This window comes from Columba livia, chromosome 20 (assembly GCF_036013475.1).
Source record: "Columba livia isolate bColLiv1 breed racing homer chromosome 20, bColLiv1.pat.W.v2, whole genome shotgun sequence".
NCBI lineage: Eukaryota > Metazoa > Chordata > Aves > Columbiformes > Columbidae > Columba > Columba livia.
Window position 1 is genome coordinate 7,308,981 of NC_088621.1, and position 13,472 is coordinate 7,322,452.

General features: G+C 41.0%; 1 protein-coding gene across 2 annotated transcripts in view; it reads right to left on the reverse strand.

The window, feature by feature from the left end:
* Positions 1-517: 517 nt before the first annotated feature.
* Positions 518-13,472, reverse strand: part of ZZEF1 (zinc finger ZZ-type and EF-hand domain containing 1) — a 58,101-nt gene continuing 45,146 nt past the window's right edge. For both annotated transcript variants that reach the window (XM_065037152.1, XM_065037151.1), the window contains exons 48-55: positions 12,520-12,879; positions 10,606-10,749; positions 9,629-9,797; positions 7,660-7,758; positions 6,484-6,649; positions 4,542-4,692; positions 3,931-4,002; positions 518-3,581 (exon numbers count right to left, since the gene is read on the reverse strand). In XM_065037152.1, coding sequence (XP_064893224.1) covers positions 3,507-3,581; positions 3,931-4,002; positions 4,542-4,692; positions 6,484-6,649; positions 7,660-7,758; positions 9,629-9,797; positions 10,606-10,749; positions 12,520-12,879 — 1,236 coding nt within the window. In that variant the 3' untranslated portion in view covers positions 518-3,506. The remainder of the gene's footprint in view (positions 3,582-3,930; positions 4,003-4,541; positions 4,693-6,483; positions 6,650-7,659; positions 7,759-9,628; positions 9,798-10,605; positions 10,750-12,519; positions 12,880-13,472) is intronic.

Below are 13,472 nucleotides of genomic sequence, written 5' to 3' on the forward strand. Positions count from 1 at the left end.
CTTAGGGCTTTAGGTAAAGATAGAAGGATGTCAACACGCTCATGGTTCCCCGAACAAGCCCTTCCTGGAGCCAAACCCAAGGTTAAAAAGCTTTTAAACTAAACCCATTGGACTAGGTTCCTTCGCTGATAAACACCACTAATGAGAATCAAGAGATGTCAAGACAAAGCTCAGCTTTACATGAGACATCTGGGGCCCCAGATGTGCGTTGCAGGTCTGAAAGTGAATAAACACAGGTGCCAAAACCAATAGATATCCAAGGGAAAACGTGGCTTTTCTGATAAGGCCACTGGAACGTGAACAGCAGGGCTGGAATTTAAGAGAGGACTCCCGAACTACATACCCTACATGGGTCTATACAATATCAGATATATACTGACCCCACCAGGAAAAGCAGGTTTGCTCACAGGCACTGGAAATGAAGATCTGCAGGAAACCCCCTGATCTCACTGCAAATTCAAGCTTTAAACAGTCAGTGAGGAAAGAAGAAAAAGCAAACAAAAAACCAGACACCACGTTGTACTTCTTTGTTTTTATAGAATTTTTACAATATATTTCTCTTCATTTGCATATTTTACCTACATCTGTAGCTTTCTTTTTACATGTTGAACTGAACTGGAATAAAGGTCTGATATATTTTAAACAACTGATAAAAATTGCAAAGTAGTAAACCCGTAAGAAAAGAAATTATAAAACTCTCTTTTGTAAGTGTTTAATGAAAGCAAGTCAAATGTATCATTAGGAACAATATGGTTTGTTTTTAAACACATTGTAGGTGATTCAGGCAGGACAACTTGGGTTGATTTATTTTATATTAGGCACATTTTTTTCAGCATACCTGTTTTCCAGACAGTTTTATACTATTCAATAGTATCATCTGCATCCACTCGAAACTGCTGCAGGAATTTCGAAATGTGATTGATTGTGACTATTCATTATTGGAATTCTCTTCCTTTAAAGTTATCAGAAGGAAAACAAAAAATAATCAGTGTTGTCTCTTAAAAAATCCTTAATGAATGATTGAGTTGTAAGGCAGCAACAGATCCAGTGTCAGCTCAGGTCACGGCCCTTCAGTTCCATCTAGTGGGTAGAAATTATATGTAGTGGACACTGTTCCTAGATGGTCCCTTCAGGACAAGACAAACAACTCGAGGCCAGTTTCTGCTGGTAGAGGAAGGAAGGGGACACCTGGTAAGAACATTGGCCACTCCTGTGTCATCCTTGCAGCCTCACGGCTTCGTACACAAAGCAAAAAAAGCAGTTTGACGGAAAATAAATGTGAATGGGATAGAGCCACAGCAGGTTCTGTGAATGGTTTATTTACAGTCTTCATCCCTGATGTAAAAATGACAAAAAAAGCCTCCTTTGAGCACAGCAGGTAGATGCCAGCGGCTCCATCCTCAGCAAACCAGCCCACGGCGGCTCCTCGACTGCTCCGCCGTGGATTCACAGGGTGAAGGGAAAGTCCTGCTGCTCCAGGAGAGCAAGTTCCAGATGCTCACCTGTCCCATTGATACGGCTCTCCAAAGCAGACGTGAGAATGGCTGGTTTTGGTGGAGCAGCTCCCTGTTCTCTGAATCTCTTTGCACTGTCAGGAGCAGCTGGTGTCTCAGGGATCTCTCAGACACTGCTGCAGCGAGATCGCAAACTCAACTATGTTACTCGGATGTGGGAACAAAATGATCCACGTTAGATATGCCACAACTTTGATAATTCCCTTCCCATCGTGCTATCATGCTGGAAAGTAGGAGGGCTTTAATCTTCAACTACAGGATACTTGAGGAGGGGTTGCAGAGCAGTATCTCTTTGATAAATAGTACTTTTTTCCTGAATTCTGCTATTCTTGTCTACTCAAATGGCTACTCCATTCCTGAGGGCAATGGTCTCAGCGCAGTGCTTCTTGGGCTTCAGTTTTAAGTATTGCAGGCATTCTGGTTCAACACCGTCCCCTCAAGAAGCATTTGCTTTGCACTCACCTGGCTGAGCAGAAGTCAAAACATCTTTAACTGCAGCACTAGGGGCCATCCAAAAAAAGGAGATGGATTACTGCACGTTTCCCTCTCAGAGGGAGTTTAGACCACCCTTGAAATTCCAGCCTCAGCTGATAAGACCATCAATTCAGAGGTCAGGCTCCAAACTGGTGCTCCTGTGCAGGCTGCATGTTGTTATTTAGGTATCGCTCACCTTTTGGACAAGAAGGTCAATAAGCATATTCCCTCCTGACAGAGCCACTGCCTTTACACCACTGGCAGCCAGCTACCATCGAAGCTTTTGGTTGCCTTTTTTTTCCCATTCTAATGTTGAGGTGAGGAAGGGAAGAAGAATTAGTATAAAAAGCTCTCTGAACTCATACTTGACAAGGCCAGCTCTAAACACTGTATAATGGTACACAAAATACACCCCCAAATCCTTCTCTGTTCTTTTAAACTCTTTGGAAAGGGAATAACCAGCGTAACTAAGTAGGAAGAAGTAGGAAGAAAGCCAATTTATTTCAGCATAGAAGGTCTGCGATTCATTCCATGTTCAGTAAGAGTAAAGCAGTTATTGCTCTATGAGACTGGATTGATCATTAACCCCCACCCTGAGTGCTGGGAGTCGGGGTTCCCAACATGGCCAAGACGGACCTCCTGAGCCACTGGTGTCAACATAATGAAAGAAAAAACCTCATTAATAATTTCTTGTAAAGATGTGATCTTCGACAAAAAGTGAGTTCCTCAGTTCTTCATATCATCACTGCTTTGTGAATGGCACCAGTCTCTGCTCTCTGCACTAGAATAATGTGCTATTTAGAATAACACATCGGAGATAAATTAAGGTAAGAACAGATGATCCAGCTGATTGAATCAAAGAACAGGAGAAACATTAACCTCTTGCAGGAGATGCTGTGAAACTGGAATCCTTTTAACTGCTATGCAAATCACCCAGAATTTGTTTTACAACCTGCAGCTTAGTGAGGATTAAGGTTCTTTTCCTTGGGTAGTAGCCTTCAAAGCAAAAGCAAACACGACGGGCCTCAAGTGTGGACCATTTCTGCATCAGCCCACCAGATTCTGGTTTGCCTGTTTCACTTCAATGATTTATAGTAGATGCTGCTGATGGCATCTCTCCGAGTTCAGCGGTATTTTCCAAGTTGTCATGTTCCATCAACAAGTTTCCCCGGGAGCAGATGATACCAAGACAGGGGCCTCCCATTCTCAAACTTCATCTACCTCCTTTCATTTACTTCCTCTGAATAAAAAAAAAGTATATTGTTCTGTTTACTCTAACATGCTACAATATGTGAATACATAACTGTAGGCGACGCGTGAGTTACTTCAAGATGTGCTTTTTCATTGAAGTGCGCTTTTACTTTTACAAATTCTACATCGAGGTGGAAGGAAGGCAGGCTGCAGAGTGCTCATACACTGAAGCTGAAGGAACTTTTCCTGAACGAAGTTAAGATGTTTGTTCCAAGGTTCTTATGGACAAACTACTCTATATCCCATGCACTCCGGCCTGAGCCAGTATTAAACATTCCAGAAACTTGTTGATTTGTTTGGATAGTTAATGGCAAGGCTGATAGCAGCAATGTTTTTCAGGGCCTAGAAGAGAGAAGGAAAAACAAAGTCACACCAGAGATTCTCCCCAGTCCAAAACTGTAAAGAAATCCTTCTACAAAATTAAACAGATGTAGATAAATAGATAAATAACCATCCTGTTGAGATAGACCCGATTACACTGAATATCCAGTTTGTGAAACATAATCCGACTGTTAATGGAGAACAGCACTTCTGCGTAGTTCCCTCACAAATTGCAGAGGCCTGTCACAGCATTGTAAAGCCCAAGAACATCTATTTTATAACACTGGGCAATCAGAAATTGTTCGTTATCTCCATCTACCAGAAAAATATCACAGAACCACACATCTCTGGGGTTGTGCAATATTTGTACCTGTGCTGTGCAGCGATGAAGATGATCTTCAGTATTTAAGGCAAGCAAATACTCCTGTAGAGATCCAAGCTCCTGCAGCCAGAAAGGATTCAATGAACACCAATGTTCCTACCCAAGATATCGTCCTACTAATTAACATTCAAATGCTGATCATTAGAACAGTCCACAAGAATCCGAAGTACCAGAACCACACACGAGACTCTCCCGGACACAGTTTGTGACCACAGAAATCAGTTCATTACAGACTGTTCATATGTAATGTTTGGAATCAACTCAAGGAGAACCACATTCAAATACCTTTCAATTAATTAGTAAATCTGCATTCCTCTCAGAATGAAGCGTGGCTTTAGGGCCTACTGCTTTAATCACATGAGGAAGTCACAACTATTACTACAGGTTCCATGACGGCTGAGGCAACAGGACCTCTCTCTATCAGAATTTGCTACCAGACTCCACAAGATAAAGCTGTTAATGTTTCTGAAGCATTTAATGTTTCTAAAGCTCTGATGAACTTGGTCAAGATAAAGCAAAACTGCATTTAATTTAACACTGAACTACATATCATTCCCACCACTGGGGAGAGGAGGGATAAAAAAGCAGGAGCTGCTTACAGTAACTCTGTTTTCCGTAACAAAGAAGAGTTCTGCAAGTGCACGATGGAGAGGAAGGAGAATACCAGGCTTGGCCATGTCATGACACAAGTTGTTTTCCATATGGGTGAAAAGCTGCCAAAGTGGCTTCAACAAGGTGAGGTCACAGTCCCTGAAAAAAAGGAATTTAAATGAAACAGAGATGAAATAACGAGTAACCATCATCTTAGGCCGGTTTCTGGGAAAAAAAAAAAAGTAAGATAATAATACCACACAGTTTTGACAGACATATAAATGAAGGATGAAACACAAGAAGCATTTTCAAATCTGAATTCAATCAGGTGTTTCAGCACGACAAATTTCATTCTGAACCAGTGAAGTGGAGAAAACCTCATATCCATGAATATGTCTAAGTGACTTCTCTAAAACTGAGTGGCCTCCTGAAATGAGGGCTTTAATAAAACCCTGTATACATCACTTTGCTAAATGCTCTGGCTCCACTGCTTGAAATTCTACTATATATATACTATAATACTGAACCACAGCACTGGGCAGGTGATGCCCTTGTACGGGGCAGAGAGACAAAAACTGATTTATAGCTTTACAAACAATTCCAACCCTGTCTCCTTCCTACTCAAGTTAAAGCTACCGAGTCCAAATGTCACTCATACAGATAGGATGACAAATATAATTCAATGGGAGCAAACTCAATTTCAGAACCTATCATCAGATTAACAGAAGAAAAATATTAAATACTATAAGCACAAGGGACACTTGATCTTTTAGCAATTAAATTTGTTGTCCGCAGGACGAAGCAGACATTCTCTGATGAAAAAACACTAAAGGAACATGAAAGTATAATAAATCAGTGATTATGAGTAACACCCAAATCACTTTTTCAGGCTTGGATGTGGATTGCTCTAAAACTTACAAAAGTTAAGTTCTTACAATGTAAGTTCTATGTAATTGTCCGGTTTTGTTCCTACATGTGAATGTACTTTTTGACTTCTCTTTATCAAAGTAATTTAGTAGGATGCTGCTATTTTCATGATTTTGCTTGTTCTGAACTGGAAGGACATAACCGAGATAAGTTTCGGCATTCCAGCACAGCTGTCTGTCTTTCCAGCATTGCTACTGAGTTATCGTGACTCTACACATTTGCAAGATGATATAAAAGCTCAATGCTTTTTTGATTGTATATTTTAATAAGGAATAGCCATGCCATGCATACTTAAGCATTAGCACACCTATGCCTTCTGAAACTCACTTACAGGCTTAGTGGTACAACTAAAAATAATAATTTTAAAGTTATGTGCTTTATAGAGAATCAGATCATCATTTCACCAGTTTACTAGCAAGTGATAGGACAAGAGGAAATGGCCTCAAGTTGCACCAGGGGAGGTTTAGATTGGATACTAGGAAAATATTCTTCCCAGAAAGAGTTGTCAGGCATTGGAACAGGCTGCCCAGGACAGTGGTGGAGTCACCATCACTGGAGGGGTGTAAAAGGCGTTTAGATGAGGTTCTTAGGGACATGGGTTAGTGCTAGAGTTAGGCTATGGTTGGACTTGATGATCCTGAGGGTCTCTTCCAACTGAAATGATTCTGTGATTATTCCATCCTCACCTTAACTTTGAAGTACTGCTCACACCAAGAGATTAAATTTCTAGAAAATTAATTGAAATCTTTTTGGCCTGTTTCAGGGTGATTCATTTTTCTTTACAACGAAATCCAAATTCATTTGACTTCTTTTAAAAGCCAAGAACGGAGGAAAAAAAGTTCTCAAAAAAACCACCTTATAGTAAGTTTCTGCCGTCAAGGCACTATGAATTGCATCCCAAAGGCAAATTAAGAACTTCTACTTCAAATCATGGGTTTCTGGCTTCAAAATTTGACCAGCTTAGTCCCTTTTTCTTGTCCTGCCCTTTGCTTTCTAGCGCACGCCGCAGAAGAGCGCCCTTACCTCTGGGCGCTGCACTGCACGATCTTGAGGAGCAGGTGGATGGCCTTGAGGCGCTGGTGCCCGGTCTGCCGGCACGCCACCCCCACCTGCCATTCCCAGATCTTGGCCAGGGGGAGGTGAGGAACCACCCTTTCCTCAGACAGCATCTGCTTTAGAATTTCAAACCCTGGAAGAGAAAGAAAAATTCAAACAGGTGTTACTTTTGTAGGGACCCATCCTGTTCATATGCTCAGTTTTCTTTGTATACTAAAGTATTGCTTTGGTAAATAACAAATATCACACAAATTACAAAGCAAAATAAATCTGAGATCATTCTAGACTACAGCGTGACATCACAAGTCTCTTCTGGGGCAAAAAGCTTAGAAAGAATCCTACCTGAAATAAAAGGTTTTGCCCAAATAAGGCAAACACAACACAACCCCTCACTATTGTGTGATGTGCAGTAGAGTTTTGCTCATTGTAAATCATCCACCAGCTTCAATTTCATTAAAAATGTTTAAGCTCTGAAATGAACTAATAAAACCCTTCATGCCACATTGAGAAATTAGATCCCGAAGCAGCCTATTCTAATGGATAACTGCTTTTCAAAAACACAATTACAATTATTTGTTTTCAGTTACAGCACCTTGGAGTGTTTAGTAAATCCTGCGTGTAATTACTGCCATATAATAAGACTCTGAATACAAATAACATTATTATAATCGTTATCTCCAAGCCTCTGTGAAGATTTGGTATTTCTAGCATAAAGTCACAGCAAATAAAAGACATTAGTCAAGTTTCAAGTTGAACAAAGCTAACCGGATTATTTCCAAAACACTGGAGAAAGCAAATTCTAAGTCAAAAAAAGAGGGATAACCACAAGTCTGTCAAAGTTCAGCAAAATAACTCCAAAAAAGTCCTTTCAGATACATTCTGAACACCACGTACTGTCCTGGTTTCAGCTGGGATCAAGTTATTTTTCTTCCTAATAGCTGCTATGGCAAGCGGTGAATGATTTCCTTGGTTTGCTTTGCTTGTGCGTGTGGCTTTTGCTTTACATATTGAACTGTCTCTGTCTCAACCTACAAGTTCTCTCAATTTTACTCTTCTGATTCTCTCCCCCATGTCACTGCGGGGGGAATGAGCGAGTGGCTGCGTGAGGTTTATTGCCAGCTGGGGTTGAACCACGACACTTACCTGTCTGAAACCTTCCCAGATGACCTGCTGTCACCGTAAACTTATAACCCCACTCAGTGTTGCTCATGTCAGAAGTAAATCGGTAATAGAGTGTGTCTCCTGTGTACAAGGAAAGAAGGAAAATCCACATTACTTTGTTAAACTTAACTACTTAAAAGCAGAAGAACTATCAAAAGGCTCAACCGTTTTACAATCAGGCAGTGGAACGTTCACGAAATTCTTGTAATTGTAGCATCTACAGCTTCACAAACACGGGGAATTAGCTGTAATGCTAAACAAAACACATCCTTACCTATGGTGCTCTGTAATATTAGATCTGGTTAACACTGACAATTCCCTTCTGTTCCATGAAAAATCCTATCACCCTGGGACAAGCATGCTAGCTTTCATCAGGAACCACAATTTCCAAAGTTACAAGAAGATGAAAAATTTTGAAAACATTTTTTAGGATTAAAAAAAAAAAAAAAAAATCTAAAACCCTGTTCCACTTATAATAATGAAATGGAGTCACTGCTCTCTCCTACTCTGAGGAGTACTGATGGAACGATGCTGAAGGGAGTGGAGCATCTCCCCTGTGAGGAAAGGCTGAGGGAGCTGGGGCTCTGGAGCTGGACAAGAGGAGACTGAGGGGTGACCTCATTAATGTTTACAGATATCTAAAGGGTGGGTGTCAGGAGGATGGAGCCAGGCTCTTCTCGGTGACAACCAGTGATAGGACAAGGGGTAATGGGTTCAAACTGGAACACAAGAGGTTCCACTTAAATTTGAGAAGAAAATTCTTCTCAGTAAGGGTGACAGAGCCTGGCCCAGGCTGCCCAGGGAGGTTGTGGAGTCTCCTTCTGTGCAGACATTCCAACCCGCCTGGACACCTTCCTGTGTAACCTCATCTGGGTGTTCCTGCTCCATGGGGGGATTGCACTGGATGAGCTTTTGAGGTCCCTTCCAATCCCTGACATTCTGTGATTATGTGAGTCTTGAGAAATCCATCAAATGAAAAGCCCAGAATCCTTCAAATGTCTGGTTTCAGCTACAGCCTGCCCAGTGAAATCCAGAGCCTTAACCCAGACAGCCTTGGCTGGAAATGAAGTTTCACAAGGTGTAACTCAAGTTTCACAGCCAAGGCTGCTCTAAAACAATGGGCCTCAAAGTTCAGTTTCCTGGCAAACCTCTGCAATTATTTGGGAGGAAAAGGAGGACAGGAAGAAGTTCATAAAAATCCAAAATGTTTCTACAGAGCATACATTTGTTTCTAACCAGCACCTTGTAACCCAGACCGCTTTTGCTAAGGAAGTTCCTAAATCTATTTACAGCTACTGACAGCACTCGAAGTCAAAAGCTTCCTGCAATGCCACAGCGCTCAGTGGGTTAAAACAATTTAACAGGAGAAGCAGGGACCATGGAGACCTTCAGCTACTGTGCTATCAAAACCTGCTTAGAGAATACAGCCTGAAGCTGTCAGTCAAATGACTGATTTTTTTTCAGCTATGCTCTGTGGCAACAACCGGAGACAAGGCATTGGCACACACTTCATGTGCTCTGAGCACTTGCGCAGCACAGAGACCGGAGATAAGACTATCTGTTTGGTTTTTTCTTTTAAAAAAAAAAAAAAAGAATGTGCTTCCTGTGGAAAGTAAGACAAGGCAGAAACAATACGAGTATCATGCAGAACAAGGACTGTTTTTGGAACAGAATCAAGATCAAAATTTGTTTCCAGTAGCTAAGTGCATGCTTTGACTGAGGCGTGGAAAAAAAAGGTCAAGTAGCAGAACAACAGATAAGCCTACTTTCAAGAAACAAATGCAAGAGCAGCGTGTCAGAGCAAACAGACTGGGACAAGAAAAGGAGAATTTTTCCCCCATACATCTCAGGAACATCTGCGTTTTATTGTTATCCTTCTGTAGTTTCTCCCAAGAGTCCTAGATACCAGCAATATCCTATACATTTGCATGTTGAAACACTGCGTATTCACCTGGAAGCTCAAAATCATTCCATTTCTGCGGAGACCCGCTGAAGCTGTGCCGATCCTGCTGGAAATCACTGCTGCTGGACATGAGCAACTCATCGCAGCCTTCTTCCGTATTACACTGAGAGTCGAACTTGATTGAGAGGTAGATAGCACCGGGAATGTGAACTTTATCCTGAGAAATAAACACATATTACCAAGAAGCTACTTAACTTTCACCATACAAACAAGGGAGATACAACAAATATTGCAGCATCTCCATGGGGAACAAAAAATTCTTTGCTATTCTTATGGGAAACTAATTTAACAAAAGTCATGCATGGCCTATTGTTTGCATTAGCTGTTAAAAGTGTAAAAATTAATTGCTAGCAAAGCTTCGGTTTTTTAAAAGTGGTAATCACTGCTCACGTTGAGCTCATTGCCAGAACCTAAATGTCTTAAAAATAAAAATCTAAAGAGTCAGAACTGCAGGAAAAAAGCCTCCTAAGACTCCCAATTGCTTACCAAACTGTGTTAGAAAAATATTTTCCAACAATACCAAGAAAAGAGAATCAGAAACTGTTTGTGTCAGGAGAAAATAGTCTAAAATGAGAAATACAAGAGAGAAAGACTCCACTCCTGGCTTTCATCTAACAGCACAAGGAAGTAATAGGCCAAATGGAACAGCCCTTTGGATGAAAAGGGAGAAAATAAGACTTCAAATACATGCATAGTAAAAATGTTTAAGTAATGCATTTTTCACATGATTGAACTAGGACTACATTAAAGTGCCCTATTGAACACATCTCTTCACAGGGCAAGGCATCAGTCATCTGGCATCAGCCTCAAAAGCAAGACAGGTATTTCACAGGTGCTCCAGGCACAGAAGTCCCATGGCTACACACATGGAACACGGTGAGACTTCTGTTCCAACCACCCTGATGGTTTTCAGTGAGTCCTCAAGTCCTGCAAACCCACCGCACTGTGATACACGTACGATTTACCTCAAAATTAGTATTGTTGTTATAAGGATGTTTGGATTCACGCATCTGGACTGCCATTCCGGGCTCCTCCATGAACTGGCACGCCGTCAGCGCCATCGTTCCCAGCATGTTCTCACTGCACCCATGCAGCACTTTCTGTAGAATCTGGGGAGAAGCAACATGCGATGTAAACACAATTTACTATCAAAACAATATTTACAAACACGCTGATGACTGACACAAGACTCATTTCTAGCCACGCAACGTTTTGGAAGAGAGAATCAAGCTACGAGCAAGAAACAAGACAAATTCACATATAATGTCTACAAACGTCCTCTCCATAAGTGCAGAAGATTTTACTCTGCCCTCTGTTCCAGATCTTTCAGTCTTTATCGGATAAAAACACGAGAGCTATTACCTAGATCTGTTTCCACAAATGCTAGAATTGAGACTAATCCATAAAATAATTAACAGTAAACTAAACCTACAAACAACTTTGTTAACATCCTAAACAGACGCCTCTACCTTCTATTCCTACTGGTTTTGATTTGAACAGAATGTGTCATATGTTTTAGTCTTCAAAACGTACAACTCCATGTATAAAAAGGAACAACACTAGATGCAAGAGCTGTGTCTTTAAAAACGCAAAAAAATAGCATTTAGTCTATCAGGACGCACTAAATGATAATTCAAAAACCATCTTAGTCTCCACTTTTTCTTATTTTTCAAAAGCGCACAAAGGCTCTTACTGAGGAGTCCTGCTACTCGAGGCCCTTTCCAGGTCGTTACAGCAACCTACTACATGTCTTCACCTGCAGTTTTCTAACTCATATAAAACTTAATACTAGTTCAGACCAGAAGGTTCATCTCCAAATCAGCCAGAAGTGGATTTCTTGGGGAAAAGGAGTTTAAAAAGCCAAGGCAGCATGCAGTATAGTTCCCTGAACGCGTCCTTTGCCTCCACGCACTTGCAGAATAGCCTAAAGACAAAGGCTGTGCTTTTGTATTTAATACACCTTGACAGATATTTATTCTATCAGTTCATCCTGTTGTTTTCTTAACCTATATAAACACCCCCTGGCAACAATTTCAATGACATACTCTGTCAAGCCCCAGTTTCTTTCAGTTTGTTTTGGACCTGCCACTCATTACCTTAATCTGACACTCCTTTGTTTTCTTACTGGGAGGGTCAATGAATAATACTTGCTGTTAACTTTTGTATGCTGCTTAGTGGTTTAAAATTACAGAGAAACAGGAACAGACTTTTAAATTACTCCCCCTCCCTCAAGGCCCCCAAAGGGCAAAGATCCAGGATAAAGAATATTAGCTGGTTCCTCACGCTAAAGTTACTCCATGGCCATAATAATCCCACTCTTTTCCAGACCTCTTCCAGTTGTACTGCATCCTTCTTTTTTGTAAATGAGCTGGGGAGTCAGATCACAGGCTGCAGTCCAGAAGAGAGCACACTGCTGCTTCAGTGGCATGCCAATGCCTTCTGCTTTATTTTTAATTCCTTCTTTGAAGATCCCCAGCACTTGATTTGCTTCAACTTCTGCGAAGCATTGAGCTGACATTTTCATTACAACACCCTATTATAATTCCAAGATCACTTCCATAATATACACATTTCAATCTAACAAAAAGCAGCTTTCAAAACAGACTGTCTATTTTACCATTTTCTCTATAAGATTTGTTTTCCCATGGAGCTCTTTCAGAACTGAAAGAGTTGTCTCCACAGAGCTAGCTTTGCCATGTTCTGTTAACAAAATCTGTACATTAAGACACTGACAGATTCCAACTGTTTCTTCAGAACAAATTTAAATTTTGGAGTTTCAATTTAGTTTAAAAAAAGGAACAGCAAGTATTTTAGTTAGTCAGAGTCTCATGGCGTGTAGGCACGGGGCTTGTTCACATGCATCAGTGAAATCCACTTACTTTTTCCCACAACTGCTTTTCTTCCAGCTGCATGAGCATGTCCAGGATGTATGTCATGTGGGCCGGGCCACTAAGATCGAGGATTTCCTCATTTATTGCCACATCATCTGGCCACTCGGCTAACAACGACGCCAGCACGTGTCTGGCATAAAGAACAGCTGTTGCCTCATTGACGCGATACAGGTAATCCCTCACGGACTTTTTACTTCTAGAGTCCAGCTCCTTGTGCAAGAGTATTGAACTCTTGGTGCGACGCTGCTTGGCGTAGCTGAGCTGTAGGTCACTCTCCGTGTTGGTTATCAGTTTTTGGGCAACCGGATTGGTTTCTTCTGTCGCTTTATCACAGAGCACAGGTTTTGACTGCAAAACAGGAGATGTAAGTTTGAAAATAGGCTCTCAACAATTTACTTCCTTCTGTTTGGATATCTGGCCAGTCAATCAGACTGCAAGCTGAATTTACAAATTAATTTGGCTTTTACATACGGAAAAATGAGATGTAGCAAAGAACACGAAAGTCTGATCTCTCACATACCTACAGGGACAGAATTCCTCAAAAAGACCGTTTATGTCAACAGACTTCACTATACACAGATACACTCATGACTGTACATATGAGGAGAAACAGCAAGTAGAATTATAACCTGAAGTGTTAATTTAAGCTGAACTACAGAGGTAAAGCAACAAAGTGCCACACTATTTGTGACCTTGGAATACAAGCATAGGATGAGGCAAGTTGGGAGGGACTTGTGGAGACCATTTAATCCAAATTCAACTTAAAGCTGAGCCACGTTCAAAATGACATGAGGTTCCTCAAGGCTTTGTCCAATTAAGTTTGGAGAATTTCCACGGGTGGATGTTTCACAGCCTCTGTATGAGCTGTTGTAAGGTCTAATTTTTTTTCTTACAGTGATGTAAAACTACTTCAGGAAGCTCTTGATCCTGTTTGCTATGCA